Source organism: Myotis lucifugus, unplaced genomic scaffold (assembly GCF_000147115.1).
Source record: "Myotis lucifugus unplaced genomic scaffold, Myoluc2.0 scaffold_134, whole genome shotgun sequence".
Lineage (NCBI taxonomy): Eukaryota > Metazoa > Chordata > Mammalia > Chiroptera > Vespertilionidae > Myotis > Myotis lucifugus.
This window is the reverse complement of record NW_005871182.1, coordinates 544,293-567,035: the sequence shown is the minus strand read 5'-3', so window position 1 is coordinate 567,035 and position 22,743 is coordinate 544,293. Positions and strand designations below refer to the sequence as shown.

The 22,743-nt window shown below is 43.8% G+C and overlaps 1 protein-coding gene across 1 annotated transcript in view; it reads left to right on the top strand.

Annotated features, from left to right (window-relative positions):
* Window positions 1-22,743, top strand: part of LOC106698078 (ALK tyrosine kinase receptor-like) — a 292,777-nt gene that overhangs the window by 107,644 nt on the left and 162,390 nt on the right. Inside the window, exon 3 of the mRNA XM_014460552.1 lies at window positions 14,238-14,439. Within this exon, the coding sequence (XP_014316038.1) occupies window positions 14,238-14,439 (202 nt within the window). The remainder of the gene's footprint in view (window positions 1-14,237; window positions 14,440-22,743) is intronic.

The following is a 22,743-nucleotide window of genomic DNA, read 5'->3' as shown; positions in this document are numbered from 1 at the left end:
GGTCCAAAAAAGGCCCTAGGTGTTGAGTCACTGGCATGGACCCCATAGACCCTGGGCTCCTCGGTCTAAACCATTTGAGGTGATAGGCGGATTAATTGATATCCCTGAGACTCAGTTTCCTCATCTATAAAAACTGGGTATAATAATCCTATACCTGACTTATTGGGCTGTTGTAAAATCAAATGCAATAAACCTTGTAAAAGATAAACTTGGTTCCCAAGACTTGCTAGTCACTCATTAAGTGTGAGCCATCATGATTGTTATTATCATCTTCCAGTTCACTCACAGTTTATAAAGGGACAGCCAGGCCTAAGGTGATGTCATTTGTAATTCAGGGGGAAGAGTCAAGGATTTGGAGTTTACTGACCGGGACTGTCCTAGTGATCGAAGGATTTCCTCATTCAGTGGCCTAAGGCAAGACTATATTTCTGTCCTGGAGAAATATAGTATGACCCAAAAATGTAATTTTGGATTTTCTAGAAACCACATAATAAAAAATAAAAACAAACAGGTGAACTTAATTGTAATAATATATTTTATTTAACCCAATATATCTAATATTATCATTTTAACATGTAATCAATATAAAAATTATTCATAAAATATTTTATTTTTCTATACTAAATCTTTGAAATCCAGTGTGCATTTTGTACTTAGAGTACATTTCAATTTGGAGGCTAAGATTTTAGCTGAAATATTTGATCTGTACTTCATAGAATTTATAGTTGAAAGGTTAGATTCACATGCACAGTTGTTCCAAACAAATTTTTCTCATAACTAAGTCAGGTTTCATTTTTAAAATATAAATTAATTAAAATTAAATACAATGAAGAATTCAGTTCCTCAGTTGCATCAGCCACATTTTAAGTATTCAGTAGCTGCAAGTAGCTAGTGGCTGCTATATCCAGTGCAATTACAATGGGGGAGAACATCTATTTTACCGAGTTGTTATAAGATTGTTTATATGAGAAAGTTTTATAGATCATAAAATGCTGTCCAAATAGATTACTTCTCCTCCCAAAGTCACCCAGCTAATGAGAAGTGGCTCAGGGACCAGAATTAGGCCAGTGTAATTTTCATATATGGACATTTGAAATTTGAACAATACTCAATGAGCCTTTCAATTTTTTTAAACTATGATCCACAGTGAGAAATATATCTTACATAACAGCATGGTATACATAAATGTGTGTGTGTGTGTGTGTGTGTGTGTGTGTGTGTGTGTACATATAGATTAGTAGCCATTATTTTCCAAAGGGAAATTACAATATGGATATCTTAAATTTCATTTATTTTTCTTCCTGATCCCCTCCTCCTTCTTCTTCTCTTCCTTTTTATTTAATGCTGGTCATGACCCACTAAACTGATTTCATGGCCCACTAATGGGTTACAAACCACAATTTGAAAAACACTGATCTTAAGAGTCTAAACTTAGGAGCATTTAAAAAATTGATTTGTTTTGTATTGCAAATAATACCTCTTCTATAACTACCAGTCAGTTCAAAAGGGAGAAATATTCTCCCCAATATAAATAAAAAGATGATACTCTTTTAGATAAGATACAAGGAAACAAGCAAAGTGCCCACTTTTTGGTTAAGTATCATTTCTTCATCTTTGCAGCAAATGGTTATTCAGGAAGCATTGTCCCTATCATTGTGTTAGGCCCTGGACAGCTGGCCCAAGGCAGACAAGATTCCCGCTCACAGAGCATCAGCTGTGAAGGAACAAAGTCCTCACTGCAGTGGCTTAGTCAAGGAAAGAGTATGGGTGTTCTGTTTTATTTTTCACACTAGAGGCCCGGTGCATGGATTCATGCACCGGTGGGGTCCCTCAGGCTGGCCTGCGGGGATCGGGCTGAAACTGGCTCTCTGACATCCCCTGAGAGGTCCTGGACTGCGAGAGGATGCAGGCAAGGCTGAGGGACCCCCACCGGTGCACGATCGGGGGCAGGGAGGGACGCGTGAGGGCTCCAGGGCATGTCCAGCCGTCTTGCCCAGTCCTGATCGCCGGACCCCAGCAAGTTAACCTACTGGTCAGAGTGTCTGCCCCCTGGTGGTCAGTGACGTCATAGCGACTGGTCGAACAGTTGAACGAACAGTAGGACACTTAGCATATTAGGCTTTTATATATATAGTTAAGAAGACCAGAGATAAGCAATGGTGCAGATGTCCAACAACACCATCAGTGACTCAATTCATTACCTTTCTAACCCATGTACTCATGCTTGTCACTTCACGGTGACAAGGCAGCTGCCACATCTCCAGGCGTTATGCTCATGTTCTAGGCAAGAGGAAGAAAGAAGCAGAGAGGGGGTGTTTTCCCCAAATTCTTCAGATATGGGGTTACCAGATAAAACATAGGATGTCCAGCTAAGTGTGAGTTTCAGGAAAATAATAATTTGAGTATTATTTGTACTGAAAACTTACTCATCATTTACCTGAAATTCACATTTAACTGGGTGTCTTGTGTGTTTTTATTTGCTAACTCTGACAATCCTGTGAGCACAATTCTGCTTACATTTCATTGGCCAGAACCATGTTACGTGTTTACTCCTATCTACAAGAAAGGCCTATAGAATGAATCATTTTTTAATGTCCAGTCTCAATAAAAGAGAAAGGCAAGAGCAGTTGGTCAGGAAATTGAGTGAGCCAACCTATGGCATCTGCTATAGGTCAGGTTTCCCCTAATCCTTGTAGCTCATAGTAAGGAATTTAGATTTTAATCTATGATCAGCGGGAAGCCATTGAAGAGTTTAAAACAAGAGAGTGACTGACTAAATCATATTTAAGAAGATGGCTCTCGCTCTTGTGTGCAGACTATATGGGGGGAGGGTAAGTGAGAAGTGGAAGGAGCAGTTAGAGGAAGCCCAGATCATCTAGAACAGCAGTTCTCAACCTGTGGGTTGAGACCCCTTTGGGGGTCAAACGACCCTTTCATAGGGGTCACTGAAGACCATCGGAAAACACATATATAATTACATATTGTTTACAGTAGCAAAATTACAGTTATGAAGTAGCAACGAAAATAATTTTATGGTTTGGGGTCACCACACCCTGAGGAACTGTATTAAAGGATCGCGGCATTAGGAAGGTTGAGAACCACTGATCTAGAACCTTTGAGAACTCAGCCTGGCCCTCTTGCCGTGCCCAGCCTGCCTCAGACACGGACCTCACCTGCCTGCATGGGAATTTCTTGTTCTGCAAAAGGAGGAGTTGGGAGGGACGGTGTTTTGGTGCTCCATGCAGCTCTCCCATGGTAGCATGTGGGTGAAACAGTGGCCTGCCCGTGTTCTTCTGCATGGCTTAGTTGTCAATGTTTGTCCATGTTCTGTTCTCTTTCTTCAACAATAGGGTGTCTGAGAGCTACAGTACATGGAATGTCCGAACTTTTTATTACAAGCTGGGATCTTGTGAGACTCCCACAAGGAATACATTGTTTAGCTTCTGTTTCCTTCTATTTATTTGCTTTGCCTTTTATTTAAAAATTGCTTTTTAAAATCTTAATTAAAAATCAGTAAAATTTACCCACAAGATAAAAATCTGCTACCACATAGCAATATTTTAAAAATAACATGGCAGATTTTTGGACCCTGACATCTGAGACTTAAAGCAAAAATTGAGCAATCTGATTCCAGAGCTAAACACCTACGTGCGAAAGGGAAAACTATTTCCTGCTGCTTTCTCTCCCACTCAGATTTTGTTCCGCTTCTAGAAGGCGCTCTTGATTCCCTAACTCCCTTCCCTCCCCCACCTGAGCAGATACTGTTATCTCCCCCTCCCATTTCTCATTGAATTAAATCAATTGTTTAGTTTTCATTTGGCTTCTCCTTTCTCCCTCTTGTCAGATCAAGTGCTTTTCTGTTTTCCTTGAGGATTACCAAAATGAGCTCTCAGGGAAAAAAAGGTTTCTCAGCACTTTAGCTTCTGTTTCCTTCTATTTATTTGTTTTGCCCTTTATTATCTTTTTTTGCTGACACCCTAGGACACACATGCAGTATGTAGACATTATTGGCTTTTTCCCTTTTCCCTAATGAAATCTGTTGGTTAAAACACATGTGCGCACACGCGCACACACACCAAAAAAACAAAAAATAACAATAGCCTATGTCTCTTCCCCAAAAAGGTTTATTCTTTTCAACAACGTCAGAGATCTCAACGGAGATCTATTTAAGTACACACAGAGAGAGATAAATATATATATTCAGTTGACCCATGAACAACATGGGGTTGGGACCTCAAATTCCCACGCAGTCAAAAATCCATGTATAACTACAGTGGGCCCTGTGCATATGTGGATTCCAACCACAGAGTTGACCCTTGAACAAAGAGAATTTGAACTGTGGGCCTGCCGAACTGTGTTCCATTGAAAAAATTCTCCCCATTCAGTTCAAACCCATGTTGTTCAAGGGTCAACGTAAATGTTTGTATGTGTGCAAATAGACATAGCTATATATACATGCAAACATACAAACATGCATGTATTTACTATGTACGCACACAAGCACCAATATATTTTACCATTTCTAGGGAACTTTTGCCTCAGTTAACTTGAACCTGAGAGGTAATTTACAGAATGTCACCAAAAAGGTTTATAGAGATCTCAAAGGGGATCTATTTAAGTACACACACACACACACACACACACACACACACACACACAGATAACTATATATATTCTAAATGTACATTAGGCTACAACTGAACTCATTATGCTAATATTAATATAACTGTCAAGAAAAATCAACTGTTTCTACTTCCCTTTCTTCCCTTAATGAACACACTTGGTTTCTCTAATCATTTGATTTTAAACACTGATACCATTTCTCTTCAAAGTATTTCCCAATGAGGGTACAGAAGAGCAGTAAATTGAAGTCCTGGTGGTAGAGGATAGCAGAGCTAATTCCAAAATATTTGACATCACGGCAGAGTGAGACAGTAAACTGCTCAGGGCTGGGACCAGAGGGATTGGGTCCTACCATAGCTCAGCTACTAGGTGTATCTTTTCACCTCATGGGACTGAATGTCCTCACCTGCAAGGCAAAGGTTGCATTAAATGATTCTCAAGAGCTCGAGGTCTTTGAAGTTCTAAAGTCTGAGTTATTCCACTATTAGACAAAGCATGCCAATGAGGGTGATTCCACCTAGTCCTGCCTCTAAATTTCAAAAGTCTGCTCTCAAATGTAACTCCTAAGTTGAGGCTACCTGGGTAGTAGAATTAGAATGTGTAAAATAGGCAATAAGGGAACTCTTTTAGTGGCTCCAGTTTGCTCTGACCACTTCATACGACCACATGAACAGAGGAGACTTTCAAATACTGAGTAGCCATTAGAGACCAAGCTAAGACCCCATGAGTGATTTTCAAAGGACTAGTATGTCTGGGTCCTACCTGCCTAGGCCTTAGTGTGACCTCTGGGGACAGTCAAATGTGTGGGCATGAGACCTACTGGCCTGTTCGTTAGAGCTGTGAGAGTGCAGAGAAAGGAAAGTGATGTTGGGGCAACTGGGGACCAAAACCATAGGATATTTGACTGGAAACACCATAAATTTCTGTCATGGGCAGGCAGAGACCGGACTTTCCACTGGACAGGGAGTGGAAACCTTGATTCTAATCTCTGAACCACCACTAACACACAGTATGACCTTAGGCAAGTCCTTAACTTCTGTGCTTCTTGGGTTTCTTCCCAGTACAGAAAGGTATTAAGTTGTATAACCACCGTGTTTGTTTCTAGCTCTGACATTTCAAAAGTCAGGTCTGGAATGCAGCATGTTTAAGTCGCCTCAGGTAGGGAGACCAATGCGGTAACTCAGAGGAGCCTTTCCAAAAGCATTGTTCTGCCCTAAGGGGCCCAGTTTCTGATGAGGACAGTTTGAAAGTCAGACAAACAGGGAGGACGTAAGATTTAAGAGATGATACAAATGTACATATAGATATGTGATTGCCCCTCTAGAATACCCTTTTTTCATGATATTTTTTCCTTCCTTACTTTCTGCAAATGGTCTTTAGAGCAGAAATAGATTAGAGGAGGGTTTTCAGAGCATATTACATGGTACATTATACCCCAGTGATGGCGAACCTATGACACGCGTGTCAGAGGTGACACGCGAACTCATTTTTGTGGTTGATTTTTCTTTGTTAAATAGCATTTAAATATATAAAATAAATATCAAAAATATAAGTCTTTGTTTTACTATGGTTGCAAATATCAAAAAATTTCTATGTGTGACACGGCACCAGAGTTAAGTTAGGGTTTTTCAAAATGCTGACACACGGAGCTCAAAAGGTTCGCCATCACTGTTATACCCAATGGCCAAAGAGTTCTGTGCCAAAAGGAGTATTGGACATCTTCATTTGACATTCCACTCCTGAAGTCACAACTCTTACTGGCATATTAAAGTTCTAAGAAGTCCTGCAGTTTACTTTTGTTTAACCCAGTAATCCTCAAACTTGCTTGATCCCAGAGCTTTCTCATAATACCTGTTAACGCCTTGTGGGGCTAGTGTTCTGTGGAGCATCCTCGGGGGGGTGGCAAGCATCTCGTGGTAGAGGTCTTGTGCATCAACTTGCACTCCCTTTGTCCATATTCCAGCCCATTAAACTTCTGCTGTTCCTTCGGTCCTACCTAATCTGAATAGCATCATGATCACTTGAATAAGTGATAGCTTATAGTAATGATCTGATAGTTTAATTGCAATAGGGACAATTAGCCAATCGTGCCAGAATCATGCATGATTTTTTGAGATGGAAATTGGTCCATTCATGCATTTGTTTATGCATATTCTCACTCAGAGAATGATTAAGAGGCTTCTGGTTCTGAATGGTGGGTTGGGCACACATTTGTCTCCTCTCCTGCAATCCCACTAAAGTGATAATAAAGGATTTAGTGGAGGAATAAATTCTGAATAGCAAACAGAACAGGAGGGGAGCCATGAGTGATGGCTAGGGCACAAAGAGGAGACAGGAGCTATTGATGGAGCAAATATAGTGGCCATAGCTGAGAAGATCAAAGAGGTTTAGAGCAGAGGAAGGAGCCCATCTGCTGGGAGGCACCACAAGGAGTACTGAGAAGGCTCCTCTGGGAGGAGGTATAAGACTGCGGAGAAAGAATGAAAGTCCTCTCTGGTGTAGTTAACCCAGATGGTCTTCAACGCCATTTCTCAGACCAAAAGATAGCAGGATGCTTAACCACAGGGAAAAGAAAAAAGGGAGATGTTTTATAAAAATCCAGGCAGACTGAGAGAACTAGGGCTGCTTGTGGGAGCAAAGTGACCTGTCCATGCTGGTTTGGAGAGCAGACACCTGTGAAATGGCCTGACCCTGACTCTTGCCATCAGGCCAATTCTGACAGAGAGAATAAGCACAATCTATGTACATAGACGTTCTATCAGCGATCCTAGTCTCTCCTGTGTGAATATAAGGGGCTGATCCAGGATCATCCAACATATTGTTATAAAACAAAATTCAACTGAGAAAACTTTAATCTTACTGGCTTTATTCAGTGATTTATGAATCTGGCAGCATCCCATCTAGCAAATAGAAAGGACCTCCAGGGAGCTGTGCAAAATGAAAGACTTGTATTCAGAAGGGAGTGGGCAGGGAAGTTATACTAGCAAGGAGCGGGTTGGTTGTAGCAAGGTCACCTTCCTTTAGGCCAGTGGTTCTCAACCTTCTGGCCCTTTAAATACAGTTCCTCATGTTGTGACCCAACCATAAAATTATTTTCGTTGCTACTTCATAACTGTAATGTTGCTACTGTTATGAATCGCAATGTAAATATCTGATATGCAGGATGGTCTTAGGCAACCCCTGTGAAAGGGTCATTTGGCCGCCAAAGGGGTCGCGACCCACAGGTTGAGAACCGCTGCTTTAGGCGATAGCAGGGTCTGTCAGACAGGTGACCTCATTAGTGCTGACCAGAAAATTCCTGACTGACTAGTTTAAGATGCCATTGCTGGGAGAGGTGAAAATTGTAATTATGTTAGTAATTAAGTCTCAGTTTGGTGATTTGGGGCTTAGGACAAGTGACTCCATTTAGGGCCCGTTGTCTCTTCTTTAACAATATTAATAGCCCAGTAGCATGGAAAAGAAATATCAACATAAAAAAATTGACCCCAGAGAAAACAAAGATCAATTAGATAACAGACGTTAACTTGAATGATAAAGCTCTTCAAAAAGATTCACGACTGAGAAGAGGGGGGAATGAAAATATCAGAGAAATAATAAAACAAACTTATCAGACATGAAAGAGACATGTGTTTTCTGATTAAAAGAGCCCACCCAATGCCACAGAGAAATTTCTATAGAGATCCATACCTAGATACATTATATTGAAATGTCAGTACCTCTGTATTCCTGAAAGCTTCCAAAAGAGGAAAACAGATTGACTACAAAGAACTTAACAATAAAACCAACCTTAGACTTCTCAGTCACTGATACTGGACAACATTAGGCTTTCAAATGTCTGGAGCACATTTTCTAATCTAGAAACTATGGCCAGCAAAGTTATCAACCAAGTGTAAAGACAGAAAAAAAAAAAACATTTCAGATATTCAAAAATTTACAAAAGAGTTTCCTCCTGAGGAAGTTTCCTGAGGATGGTGGGACTAATGGAAGTGTTCCAGTGAAAAGAAATTTGAGAATAATAGCTGTACTAGGGGCCCAGAAAGCAGCGAATACAAATTAAAACAGGAAGTCAATGTCTTCAAGAAGGATGGAAAGATTTTCAAGGAATATATAGAAGTGTGAGTGATATGGTGCAAAATAAATAAAAGAGAAAAGCAATTAGAAATTTCTAGAGACACAAACTCACAATAAATTCCTGATTCAAATAAGGCAAATTAAAATGTGCCCCAATTTTGACAAGTGGTTATGTAAGAGAGAGAGAGAAAGTGAAAGAGAGAGAGAGAGAATATTCATCTAATCTTGATCTTGATGCCGGAAACATTCTCCATTGAGTGGGGTGTATTATTCAACCTATAGAGATTATAAATACAGCCCTGTTAGCTGCAGTGAAAAAATATATAGTCATCAGTATAAAATATCTGCTTATTGATTTTCAAGGTTTAGAATCAATCTGTAAACAAAACACAAGCCTGAATCATTCTTGCACAACCTTGACAATGGGAAGGAAAAGCACAGCTGACTTGTGAGGTGGATGTGGAGAGGAAAAGGGCAGGGAGACTAATAGCTTAATCTTCTCATGAGGAGGGTCAGGTGACACTGTCCATAGGTGATGGAACAAGTAATACATTTGCCATGTAAAATTAAACAGGTAAGTCATAAAAAAGTTGAAAGGGATTTTAAAAATCAAGTATTAGAAAGGGGATAGCATAATTTTTCTTACTGTGGCATCAATGGAAAGAACCTAAAGTTGTTGCACCAACAAATAACACTAGCCGTGGTTCTCAACCTTCCTAATGCCGCGACCCTTTAATACAGTTCCTCATGTTGTGGTGACCCCCAACCATAAAATTATTTTCGTTGCTACTTCATAACTGTAATTTTGCTACTGTTATGAATCGTCATGTAAATATCTGATATGCAGGATGTATTTTCGTTGTTCGCGACCCACAGGTTGAGAACCGCTAATTTAGAGTCATGAAGGCAAAAGAAAGTAAAAATCTTTAAAAATGTTTTTGAGACTTGGTGAGAGGAGAATGATTTGGGGATAGTTTTTAAAAAATTGTTATGAGCTATTCTGAACAATTTTATTTCTTGCCACGTGTATATGTTACTTTGATTTTAAAAAAGTCATTGCAGCCTGGCCAGTATGCCCAGTGGTTGAGCATCGACCTATGAATCAGGAGGTCATAATTCGATTCCCAGTCAGGGCACATGCCTGGGTTTCAGGCTCGATCCCCAATGTGGGGTGTGTGGGAGGCAGCCAATCAATGATTCTCTCTTGTCATTGATGTTTCTATCTCTCTCTCCCTCTCCTTTCCTCTCTGAAATCAATAAAATATATACATAATTTTTTAAAGTCATTGCATACCTGGCATGTGACAAGCATTGTGCTATATCAGACATTTAGAAGTGATAATAGCCTTATAGCAAAAGCATCTACAGAAAAAATGATGCTGGTATGGGAAGCGAGGAAGTGGGGCAGGGAGTCAGTTCACAGAGTATTTGATCAGTTGATTGAAACTCTTAGTTTAAAAACCCCAGAGAGGTGAATTAGGAGGAGAAGTCTTTAGGGCTTGGGAGCTTGGAGACTTGACAGGGTTCCTTTAGATGAATAATATTCCAGGCAGGCCGATAGAGTTACTGACAGTTTGGAGCTGTAGGGTCCCTTAGAGAGACTCTATCCAGTCCTTGCGGTTTACAAACAAAGGAAGCTTGGTAGTGGCTCAAATTCAGTCCAATTCCAAGGCTACTGACAGAGCTCAGACTCCTCGAAGCAGGAATCACCATGTATCTCATTCCTACTGAGGACCAAGAGCTGTACTGGCCCCTTATGCATATTACTAGTGTTTCATTTCACCCCCACCACAGCCATAGGAAGTAGGCTACACCCATATTGAATTTGAGAAAACTAAGGTTTAAAGAATTTAAATAATTTGTCTAAATCCTAGAACTGGATAGAGGCAGAGCCTAGATAGGAAAGAGTCTGTCTGACCTCGAGGTTCCTGCCCTTGGTTTCTGATTCATAATTTAAGCCCACAGCCCTGTATTGGTGACCAAAGGTAAAAACAACAACTATTTCATATTTAAGTGTTGAACATATCAACCCAATCCACTAATAAGGAAACCAGGATCCACTCCCAGCACTGAGTAAACAAAGCCTTTGATCTGCTTCTGCATTGCCCCACCGGAAGGTCTGTGAGCTGCCAGGCCATCCCTCTTAATTAGAGGGGATCCCAGGAGCCTTCACATAGCCCCAAGCTATTCTGAGCAAAGTACAGGAAACAGAAAAGAGGGAGAAGAGAGATAAATTCTCACTGACTTTAAAAGATTTATGCTGACAATATCCCAAGGAGCTTATGAAATGTATTTTTTTTTTTTTTGGTAGAGGAAAGCTGCTGATGAAGAGATAGCTCTCAACGACAGAGTTTCATTGAGAGTGAAAATACTTTAAGTTCTGTCTCTTATTGATAGTCCAGTTGCACAAAATAAAATTCATATAAACATCATCTCACATATTAGAAATGGAGGAATCATCCATCTTCCAGTCATCTCTGAAAGAGTCCCATTATTGAGGTACTGAATTACAAGGACAGAATTTACATGTTTTCACACCCATGAAGGAGGAACAGTGGTGCTGTAAGACCCCCAAGTCCCGGCATTTTCAGCCTCATTTTCTCCTGCTGGGAACTTGAGTTTCCCAGGTGTGTGTGTGCGTGTGTGTGTGTGTGTGTGTGTGTGTGTGTGCACATGCATGTAAACTCTTTTTTTTATGAGAAGGGGAACACCTCCTTTATTTACCTACATTCTTTCCTTCAGAAGCTCCAAAATTGGTTTCAGTCTACTTTCCACCTATTTGAATACATTAGAGTACAATCTCAGACCAGGACACCTTATGTGTGGCATGTGTGGCTTTTTCCTAACCCCAGACCATGACTCCAAAATGTCTGGAACAAGATTCTGACCCAGAAGTGATTATAGAACTCTCACCTGCTCTGGCCAGATACACTCTAATCTAGTACAGTATTGCAGTTACTGCAAACACCCCATCATCCCTCCTGGACCTGATGTTCCTTGAAGGCCAGAACTGTGTCTGGTTCATGTCTGTGTCCCCAGGGCAGCGCCAGTGCTTGAATCTTTGCTCAGAGTAGGCATCCATTAAATGAACGTTGAGGGCAGAGCGAGTGGGTAAGGAAGCCAGTGAACAAATGGATTTGGTTCAGGTCCCATCTGCCTTTCTTTCTCCTTTCCCATCCCTCTGAGTTCCTGAGCTACACAACTTGGCCACAAGGCACCCTGGTCATTTTTTAGGATAAAGGATACAGTGGGATAATGAAAAAGGAAGAAGGGAAAGAGCACTGGTTAAGAGTTCAGAGACCAGAGGTCTGGTCTGGACTTCCTATTTAAGACTTTGAATAAGTCATTTTTCCATTCTGATCTCCAGTCTGCTTCCATAGAAAATCAAGGGCACTGTATTATATGCTCGTTAAGTCCTTTTTAATTCTGAATCTTTGATTCTAATCCTTTATTTTACTTCCAAGCCCATTATAAGAATGCCTCCCCCATTGTAAAACAGAGTAATGATATAGATTATTTACCAAGGGTTGTAGAGCACTTTCAAAGGCCCATATGCCATGCTAAAGCTTCCTAACATTACAGAGGACTCAGTTTCCAGTATATGCCATCCAGCTCAGAAACAGTCTTGTGCTGACCTCTCCTGATTTTAACCAAAAGTAACATTCACCTACCTCCAGAATATTGCAAATCTCTAATCCTGACACAATGCCTTCTCCTTGGATGCTGCTTTGCTTCTCATAGGAATACCCTCTTTTTTATCTGCATCATTCTCTATTGAGGGGTGCTAGTTCATTTGCCTACTTGGTAAGTCCTGTTATCTGGAGAAGGAGACTAATTTGAGGTGCCCAGAAAGAAGGGGTGGGGGGTTAAAAGGCTGAGCTGAACACTTCTTATCTGGTTCCCACTGGAAGTGTTGGAGATCTTGTTGGAATTGGCTTCCACAGCCAAGGATCAGCATCTAATGGTCCAAAACTGCAACGCAGAAGTGTGGCTAGTAAACTAGTGCACCAGAAGGAATGCCTGGAGCAGTAACATGGTGCTGTGCTTTTATGCTGACAGTAACCACCAGAAATACAAGTTTCTTGTCTGTCACTGGCCACTGCTACTGGAATTAGGGTTGGCTTGTCCCAGAGGGAAACTCAGCCACAGGCACAGCACCGGGTGGGGGTGGGCGTGGGGGTGAGGGGTTTGTAGGGATTTCTTTCTGGAGACCAGTTGCAAATTCACATGGCTCATAGACCCGAGAGCAGAAATGGATCTTCAGAGATTTATAAGTTCAGCCAACCCTTCTCACCCTATTTGATAAACAGAAAACTGAAACCTGAGAAAGTCACTGCTTTGCCCAAGTTCACTCAGCAAGTAAGCAAAGGAGCAGGAGCCAGGATCTTAACTACTACCTTATAAGTGACCCAAATACTTCCTTCCCAAGCACATGCCTCTCAAGGAAAACCTTGAGCCGGTCATAACTATTTGAGAACCGAGAGCTAATGCATACATTACTGGGAAACTGAATTGGCCAACAATAAATTGAAACTCAAGCTGGCTTGAATGTGACATGGAGAACTTAGTCAGCTCTGATTTAAATTGTGACCTAAAGAGTGGCCTAGATGCCAGAGTCCTGGTTTCTGGGGTGTGGAGGTACCCTAGACCAGGGGTGGGCAAACTTTTTGACTCGAGGGCCACAATGGGTTCTTAAACTGGACCGGAGGGCCGGAACAAAAGCATGGATGGAGTGTTTGTGTGAACTAATATAAATTCAAAGTAAACATCATTACATAAAAGGGTACAGTCTTTTTTTTTTTAGTTTTATTCATTTCAAACGGGCCGGATCCGGCCCGGGGGCCATAGTTTGCCCACGGCTGCCCTAGACTGATGTTCACAAGATGGCACTCATGTCCTGGCTCCACTCGGCACATTTATGGAGGGAGTAACTCAGTTAGACCAGTATGTAAATCTATACGAATGTCTTAGCACTTGGGTTGGGTTTCTAACTGTTCACCCTGTGAGGATTAGGTAATACACACTATTCTTCCCCTGCTTCCTATGGGGGATTTTGTTAATTGTACCTATTGGCTGGCAAAGAATCTGTGAGCTGTCATCTCTACTTTAACTTCGAAGACAGTAAAATCAAATCATTGATTATTTAATAGGTGCTTCCTCCCTGCCTAAAAGTGGGTGAAATGCTCTCCAGGATTATCTCACATAATCCTGGCACCCACCCTTGAAATAGAGGTTTCCATTCCCATTTTACAGGTGATGAGCCTGAGACTCAAGGACATAGAGCTACTAAGTAGGGATGCTAAGGTGAGAACCGTGGTGTGCCTGATTATAAAGCCCCAGTCCTCAGTCACCATTCTCTTACATCAGGTTTTAGATTTTACAAAGGGAAGAGATGGGGAAGAGGGCTGGTGTGTGCAGAGAGTGATAAAGGCCTCCAGCATCACGGACTTTGATGCCATTGGTCTCTAACACCTGCTGCAGAGGTGCTGCTGGTCCACTTTTCTGGACAGATCTGAAGAGTCACTTTCCTTGTCTCTTGGCAGGCTCCTTCCTCCTCCTCAACACCTCAGCAAACTCCAAGCATACCATCTTGAGCCCGTGGATGAGGAGCAGCAGTGAGCACTGCAGGCTGGCCGTCTCCGTGCACAGGCACCTGCAGCCTTCCGGGAGGTACGTCGCCCAGCTGCTGCCCCACAACGAGGCTGGAAGAGAGATCCTCCTGGTACCCACTCCGGGGAAGCATGGGTAAGTCCTTGCCCATTCCAGATCTATTTTATTGAAGACAACTTGGCTTTTGGCCGAAAAAGTTCAGAGTCTGTGACATCTACTTAAAGCTCACAATTGCTCTTTAATGGTAGGGATCAGATTGAGCCATAACTGCTGTTATTCCCTGGATAGTGTCTCGGGCCCTGGTCTGTGGGGCCCTCTGGCTGCCCAGGCTGGTGGCCTTCCAGAGGCCAGAGGAGCAGCTGGCAGAGTGGGCATTTAATGAGTGGGTGTTAAAGATATTCATTTCCCAAAGTTCAGACAGAGCCAAGGAAAAACAGCCAAGGGGAGTGTTAAATGGCCGAAATGAAAGTAATTTAATGTGCTGGAAAGTGGGTTTTATTAGCAGAACTTTGGTGGGAAGGGAAAGAGCAAACTATTGTAGCCATCCAAGCAGGTCCTGCAGGAGCATGAGACCTAGAGCAGAACTGGTCAGGGAGACCACACGGTATCAGTCTCAAATCAGTAGACTGGAACAACCTTTGTTCTAGAACCTCTAAAGCTTACCCAATACTGAAGTGACACCCAATACTCATGTCAGTGAACTCCTCTAGAAGATACCTGCCTACTTCCTGATCCAGTGTGCCTCTAGAAGTGGTGACATTGAAAAGCCAACGTGAACCAGGGCATCTCTGTGGCTGCCTTTTTTCTCATTCCATAAGTGTAAATACCACTGCAAGACCCCAGTTGTGAATGGCCCCAGGTCTGATTACTTTATAATCAACTAGAGGCCCGGTGCATGAAATCCGTGCACTCGGGGGGTGGGGGGGGAGGTCCCTCAGCCTGGCCTGTGCCCTCTCACAGTCCGGGAGCCCTCGGGGGATGTCCAACTGCCGTGGAGGCAGGAGAGGCTCCCACCACCGCCGCTGTGCTCGCCAGCCATGAGCCCAGCTTCTGGGCTGAGTGGCGCTCCCACCAGGGGGCAGCTCCTGAATTGAGCATCTGCCCCCTGGTGGTCAGTGCACATCATAGTGACCGGTCGTTCCGCTGTTTGGTTGATTTGCATATTAGCCTTTTATTATATAGGATAAGGGTGAGAGATCCTTCTTTATGGCATGTTTGCAGGAGAAAGATCTCAAATTTCTAGTTAAGCTTAGCCTTTGGACTTAGCTTCTCTCTGAGAAAATACCTTGCAGAGGGTTCCCATCTGAACGAGATGTTACCCATCCTCCACCTCCATGGTGTGCTGGGTTGGGGGAGGGTGGGTTCTGCCTACTGATTTCTCAATAAAGCTGTATGGACTGCTTAGTAATTTCTTGAAGGGGAGATCCATAGATTTCTCTGCTGTATGGAGGAATGCTGCGTCCATGGGCATTTTGGCAAACTGTAGGACACAGGCACCTGTCCAGCAATTCAGAGAGCTCTGGGTATTTGTGTAGAGCTGGATCCGGGTTGCTCAGTCTTGGCATTATTGACAGCTAGAGCCAGATAATTCTTTTCATCAACATTGACTTGTACATGGTCCCCAGCTTCCCAGGCCTCTACCCACTAGATGCCAGTAGCACCTTTTGTGGTTGTAACCAAAAACATGTCTCCAGACATGGCCAGATGTCTGGGTATTTGTGTAGAGCTGGATCCGGGTTGCTCAGTCTTGGCATTATTGACAGCTAGAGCCAGATAATTCTTTTCATCAACATTGACTTGTACATGGTCCCCAGCTTCCCAGGCCTCTACCCACTAGATGCCAGTAGCACCTTTCGTGGTTGTAACCAAAAACATGTCTCCAGACATGGCCAGATGTGCCCTGGGGGGTGAAATCATCCCCATTGAGAACCACTGAAATAACCAGAGCATTTTAAAGCTGGGAGGAGCCATGGGATTTATCTGGTTCACCCTCGTCAGTTCACAGGTGTTGGAACTGGAACTGAGACCCAGGAGAAGGAAGGGACTTGCTCCATGTCACATGATGAGTGTGTGTTGGCAGCAAGTGTCTTGAGCCCTACAATCAAGTGTCTTGCCAATTACTGTACCAAGTCCTGGGTTACAAAGATATGTAATGCCCAGTCCCTACCCTTGAATAATAATAACTATAACTATTACTAATACTTATTAAGCACTTCCTAGATGTGCTATCCAGTCACTGCTATGCACTTTACATGCATTTTTTAAATTTAATACTAAACAACACAATGAAGCAGAAGCTAGTATTATCTTCCATTTTATAGATGAGGAAATTCAGTGAGGTCAAATAACTTGCCCAAAGTCACTGACTAGACAAGGTGGAGGGGAACCTTTTTACCCATTGCTGGAAAAACTCAATTAGTTCACAGTGGTGCAGCAGAAAAAAAATATTATGCTGTGAATCAAAGTCCTAAATGTAAGTCATAGTTCACTATTCAGTCATAGGGCAATGAACAATCATTTATTGACTATTTTTTATTTATCAGGATTATAGAGGCATGCAAGATACAAAGGCCACCAAAGGATGTTCAAAGAAAGAGCTCCATGATTTCAGGCAAATCCCATCCCCTCCCAAACCTCAGTTTCCCCATCTGTAAAATGGGGATGATGATGCTGGTCCTACTCACATGATGCTGTGGGGTCAATGCAATCAAGGGTGCAAAGGGTTTTTCACACAGTGAGCAGGATGCAAACGTAAGAGGCCATTAATACCTTAGTTGGCTCTGTTCTGCTGAGAGTTTTGACACAAAAGATTGAGACTTGTCCGTTCTCTGACTATGGGTCAAGAATCCTTTGGTTTTGAGATCTTGGACAGTTTGCCTCTTTGGAAGCTCACCCCTTTTAATGTCAGAGATGACACCAACAGCACAGTCCTCAGTGTGGCAAGGGGGACACAGTGAAATCCTGATGGTGACAGGGATGATTACAAATGAGGCTGGCTTCTTCTTAGAACAGAACATGGTGGCTTGGGGACTGCTATTTGGAAAATGACATTCAGTGTTTATAGTAATAAGGGAAGAAGTTGTCATAGCAAAGTCATCTTGGGAGAGCCTGACACAGAGGCGTGGGCTGAGGAGTGACAAGTCAGAGAGTCCACGCAGTCCCCGGAAGCCATGAGTTGTGAGCAGACAATGTCATGGGGAGCAGCATCCTGCTTGGAGGCACTGGCGTCAGGGAAGGCATTTGGGGAATCCCAGCAGCTCTGCCTTCCGCCTCTTGGAAAGCAGCAGGTCTAATGAATCACAGAGTGAGCACATGTCTGCCAAAATGGCCTGGCTTGGGCCAGGATCTCCTAGGGCACAGATGACAAAGAGAGTGCCCAGCATGTTCACCTGCTCACCTGGCCAGCCAGAATGGCCGCAAAAGCAAGGAAGCAGAGAAATGGGATGTCCAGTAGCCCAGCCCCACTGGCCACAGAATCCAGCAGGCACAGGATAGGACATCTTAACTAGAAATTAGAACCCACAAAGTTCCCATTAATTAAATGAATATGATAATACCCTACTTAATACGGTTAGTTGTGAAATGGCACAAAGAAAATGTCTCACAATTTGCCCAATTATAGTAGACACTTAATACGTGCTAGCTGCTTTCCAGGGCATACATTTATTTAAAAACCATGGATTGAGCGCCTCCCGTATAATAGGTGCTGGGAATAGACAAAGACAGCACAGACACAACTTTCAGGGAGCACCCAGCCCAGCATGGAACACACAGGCAAGAGAGCAGCAGCACATGCTTGTGCAAATGTTTTCAAGTTGGGATCCGGAGATATTGAAAGGCTAAGCTAAGAGCAGTGCCAGCAGAGCCCGCACAGGACGCCCAGCTCCTGCTCTGCCTCCTGCATGTCCCTGCCTTTCTGCAGAAAGCTGTTTCAGAAAGAGCAGCCCAGCAGTGTGAAGCCCGTGCCTTCCTGGCCTCAGAAACAGACTCAGGGGCTGGTGGGGTTTCCAGCTGCAGGAGCGACTCTCCAGGGCTCCTCCCAGGACATCCATCGCAAACTCTTCTTCTTCTCTGAGCACAGGGCTTTCTCCTGCAGCCGTGGGTGTCTGGGGACTTTATCATGGATGACCAGACTACACAGTGTGTGGAGGGAAGAATTGGGCCCTGAGAGGATAGAACTTGCCAATCATTTGAATACTTGAAAAGGTGTTTTAAACCGATAGGATTTGGTGATACTCGGACTTGAGCTGAGATAAGCTGTCAGGGCCATTCTAGCACAAACAAGGCTGGATCCAGAAGGTGGTAGAAAAATGAGTGTCCTCGGCATACAGATTCACCTTCCACAGGATCTTAACCCTACACTCAGAGGAGACTTGAGTTCCCTTTTCCCCAATGATTTCCTGATGGGGGGAACCAAGCCTAGAGGCAGGATGTGATGTGATGAAGGTCAGAGTGCACACTCCGGAGCCCAGCCCTCCTGTGCTCGGTCTCCCAGCTGAACAGCAGTATCTGGAAGTCCTGACACATATTGCCCTTAGACTAAAATCTGCAGCAACCTCCCCAGGGGAAGACAACCCAAAGTCAGTGTTGGTTCTCACATGGCTGCCACGTTTATGTAAACCAGTCACTTCTGACCAAAGACCCCAGCTGTAAAACCAGCAGCAATCTTAATGGGAGACCTGCCAGAGGAATCTAACCCAAAGTGATTCAACCCAAAGGGTGTCAGGAGAGGCAGTTTCAGCCTTGGTTCCGCCGCTAATTTGCAGCGTGGCTATGGAACAACCACAGCCCTTCCCAGCCTCGGCTTCTTACCTTCTAAACAGAGCTCCCAGCTGCTCTCTGCTTCCTTCTTTCATCCTACAGTATCAGCAACCCCCTCTCAGGGTGCCAGTCAGGACTGGGGGAGCAGGACATGACTTTCCCCGCCCAGACTCCGCTCTTGCCCCTGCCCACCATTCTGGCAAACGGGACAGTTACCCCTCACTGACCCACAGAGACTTTCTGCCACTAGTGTACAGACCCTGACGTTTCCTGTGAATAGACCAGCAGGTCTCAGCAGGCTGATGAGGAAGAGGCTCAGGATAGGGCAACATGGAAAGAGGCCACGAGGAATTTGCTTCTGCAAAGATGTCCGACTGCCTTTGCCAAGCTACGTTGGGTTTAACTGCAGTTGGCCCAGAGCAATGTGGCAAGTCTGGCCAGTGTGGGGAATCAGAGGCCTGTGGCCTTCAACATTGTTCAGCCCAAGTCTTCCTTCATCCTTTTTGCATGATAAACGGGTCGGAAATAAAGAAGGTGATCATTTATTGAAATTGATGCCCTCGAGTGGCAGTGTCGCAATGATTTAATTTCAGGCCCAGCATTTTCTCACTTTCAAAGTCATTCACAGTGTCAGCTTCTCTCCTTTTCCCCTTGGTCTGAGTAACACACTGATAAATATACAATAAGGGCTTTAATGTACGGGTGATTTACACTAAAAAGAGAAAGCCATTCAAAGGCTTTAAAGATAATTTTTTAAAGCCTTAACACTCACACCCAGGCTTGTCAAGGGCAGACTTCTCAGGCAGGGGGACAGTCATGAAGACCCAAGCTTGTCAAGGGCATTCGTGAAGCTAGGAGTTCTCTGAGCGTAATGCAGTCAGGACACTTGGGTCCTAAGTGTGCTGGGAGGTTGGGCAAGTCTTTGAATCTCTATAAGTCTCAGTTTTCCTATCTGTAAAATGGTAATAATTGGCCCACCTCCTGGGGCGGTTGTGAGGATTAAATCAGGGCTGGCCTCCTCCAGGCTGCTCTGGGTGGTGGGGGAGTGAGGAGAGCCAAGTGTAGCAATTCTGCACCCCTCATTCTTGGAGTAACTCCCTGTATTCTCTAAGTTGGACCCCAAAGTTCCAGTCCCGCTGACTATGCCAGGATTTACCATATTACTACCCCTGTGAGTAGTAATATTGAAACAACCACTAACATGCTAGTCCCTCTCTAGAGCACCTGGACTTTAAGCCATTAATCAGGTACATCTCAGGCTCTGGGGGAACAAATCAGAACCATGCATTTTACAAAATTCATACAGCTGATCTCATCCCAAGTGATTCTGATTTTATTAGTTTTGGGAAGGGGCATGGACATATGTATTTTAGAAAGTGCCACAGGGAATCTGGTATACATTGAAAATTAAGAATCATGGCTAACATCTCAGCTTGAATTGGTCGATAACATAAGCTGGTAGTTTTCTTATTTCCTTTTACTAACTAGTAAGGAGAAACGTTAGGAAGAAAGCTTGAAGAGATGAGGTGGACGTGATTGCAGGGTGCAGAGTCGTTTCTCCCTCACATAGGTGGACAGGCTGTGACAGGCTTTCCAACCCTTGCCTGATGCTGCGTGTGCAGCCCCCAAAGCTGGGGTGGCTGGGGGAGATCTAAGGCCGTGTATAGGTCTGGGCTCCACCCATAAGTCTAGTCGGGACACACCTGTTATCCTCTCTGCAAAAGACTATGGCTTTCAAGGCCAGAGGGGCCTGAGAGGAGTACGGAGTAGACTAGAGACCCAGATCTTTTAGAGCAGAGGGTAGTTCTAAAATCCACCCACCATCCACCACCATCCACCCACCATCCACCACCCATCTTTGTTCTTTAGAACGGCACGTATTGACTCTCCTCTAGGTCCCAGGTTAACAGAAGAGCCATTGCCTCTTCTATGTTCTCAGGAGGCAGGTGCTATGTTAAAATTCATGGTGAATATATGCATAGTGCATGTTCAGGTTACCAGGTGCATCAACGTCTATCAACTCATTTCATCTTCACTGCTGTCTGTCTCACAAATTATTCTCCCCATTTTACAGATGAGTAAACTGAATCACAAGGAGTCTCAGTAATTTGCTTATAGTCATGGGGAACACACAGGGGAACACAGATCTTTTGGGTCTTTTTTTTCTTTTCTCATGCCATTTCCCCAAGCAGGCCTTGCAGCTGAACCCTGGTATCATGCCTGGCTCTGAGAAAACTGAGACCTATTCTTATCAGTCAGGAAAAGCCTTTTCAAGAGACCATCTGATTTTTGGTCATTTAACTCTGGACCAAAAGCCTTGAAGGTAAAGACGTCAGCTTGTACATCTTATTCCCCACAGCCTGGCACAGCGCCTAGCACATAGTAGGTGTTCTGTGTTAGGTGAATAAACACCAGATCAATTTATGGTAGTTCTACAATGGTAGTTCTTCTCAAACATAAGCTCTGGATCTAAAAATTAAATCCCGGTCCAAGATCACAGAAGAGTCTTCAATCGATGACAAGATGAAAAGTATTTCACCCGCCTTCTGCCGGGGCCCAGGGATAGATGTATAGCCCTCCCTGGGGCTCAGGAAGCAGCTGTCAGAGTGTACCTGAACTGTGAAGGTTGCCACTAAGTACAAAGGACAATTCCTTTCCTGGCAGGTACAACTTTTACTCACGATTGCTTTCATTGATGGGCGTCAGGAAAAATAAATGAAAAGACCATTGGCTTCTGCCAGCTTTGACCTTCGAGATGTGACAGCCCAGGGGCTGTAGTGGGCTCTTTTAAGCCGGGTGCTTTCGTCTTCCCACTCTGCCCTGGATATTTGATGGATTGAACAGTAGGAAGAGGAGAGAATTGTGAATACCTGTAACCCTGTGGCTTGTCAGAATGACATCTTGGCAAATCCCATAATGATAAATATAGGTTGTGTACAAAGAGAGGTCAAAATGCATAGAGACAACAATCACTTCTCATCTCAGAAGTGTTTGCTGTGCCTCGCCACTTCCCAATGTGGAGGGCGATGTTGAAATTAGGTGGAGGAATTTAGGCGAGAGACCACTAGTATCAAGGAATTCACTCATTCATTGCAGCATGTGTTGTGTCAATAATTGCTTACGAGTCTTAGGCACTGGTTGGTGATGAATCATCCTGCTTTAGGGGTGAACAGTGAGGCTTGCATTGGATGACAAGGGACAGTACGATGCCATGGGGAAAGGGCTGTGATGCATGTGTGCACGGGTGCCACGGGGGTGCAGAGGAGTTGCACAGCTGAGTGTGCTGGTGGCTGGATTGCCCAGAGAAGACATCCAAACTGGCTCTGAAGGGAAGGGGAGTGGTCAGGTGCATGAGGAGAGGAGGGCATCCTACAAACAGAAGGCATGTGTGCCAGGGGTAGGCAGCTGGAGAAAGTTGGTCGTATGCGGTGTCTGCACCATCCTCTGGGTTTGTCACTCAGCTCCCCTGCCCCTATCCATTTCTTTGAGTGCTCACACTTTTGTGTGTATGTGCCTCCAGCTTGTGTTTCCTCCCCATCAAGGCAGTGTCCAAACAGGAAAGTCTCATCCCTGGACAACCCCCAAATCCCTCTCACACCTCTTCTTGTAGCAAATGTCGTGCTACAAGTGCTCAAAAGATCTCACATAGGGTTCAGGCGCTTCCCTCACTTTCTCCTT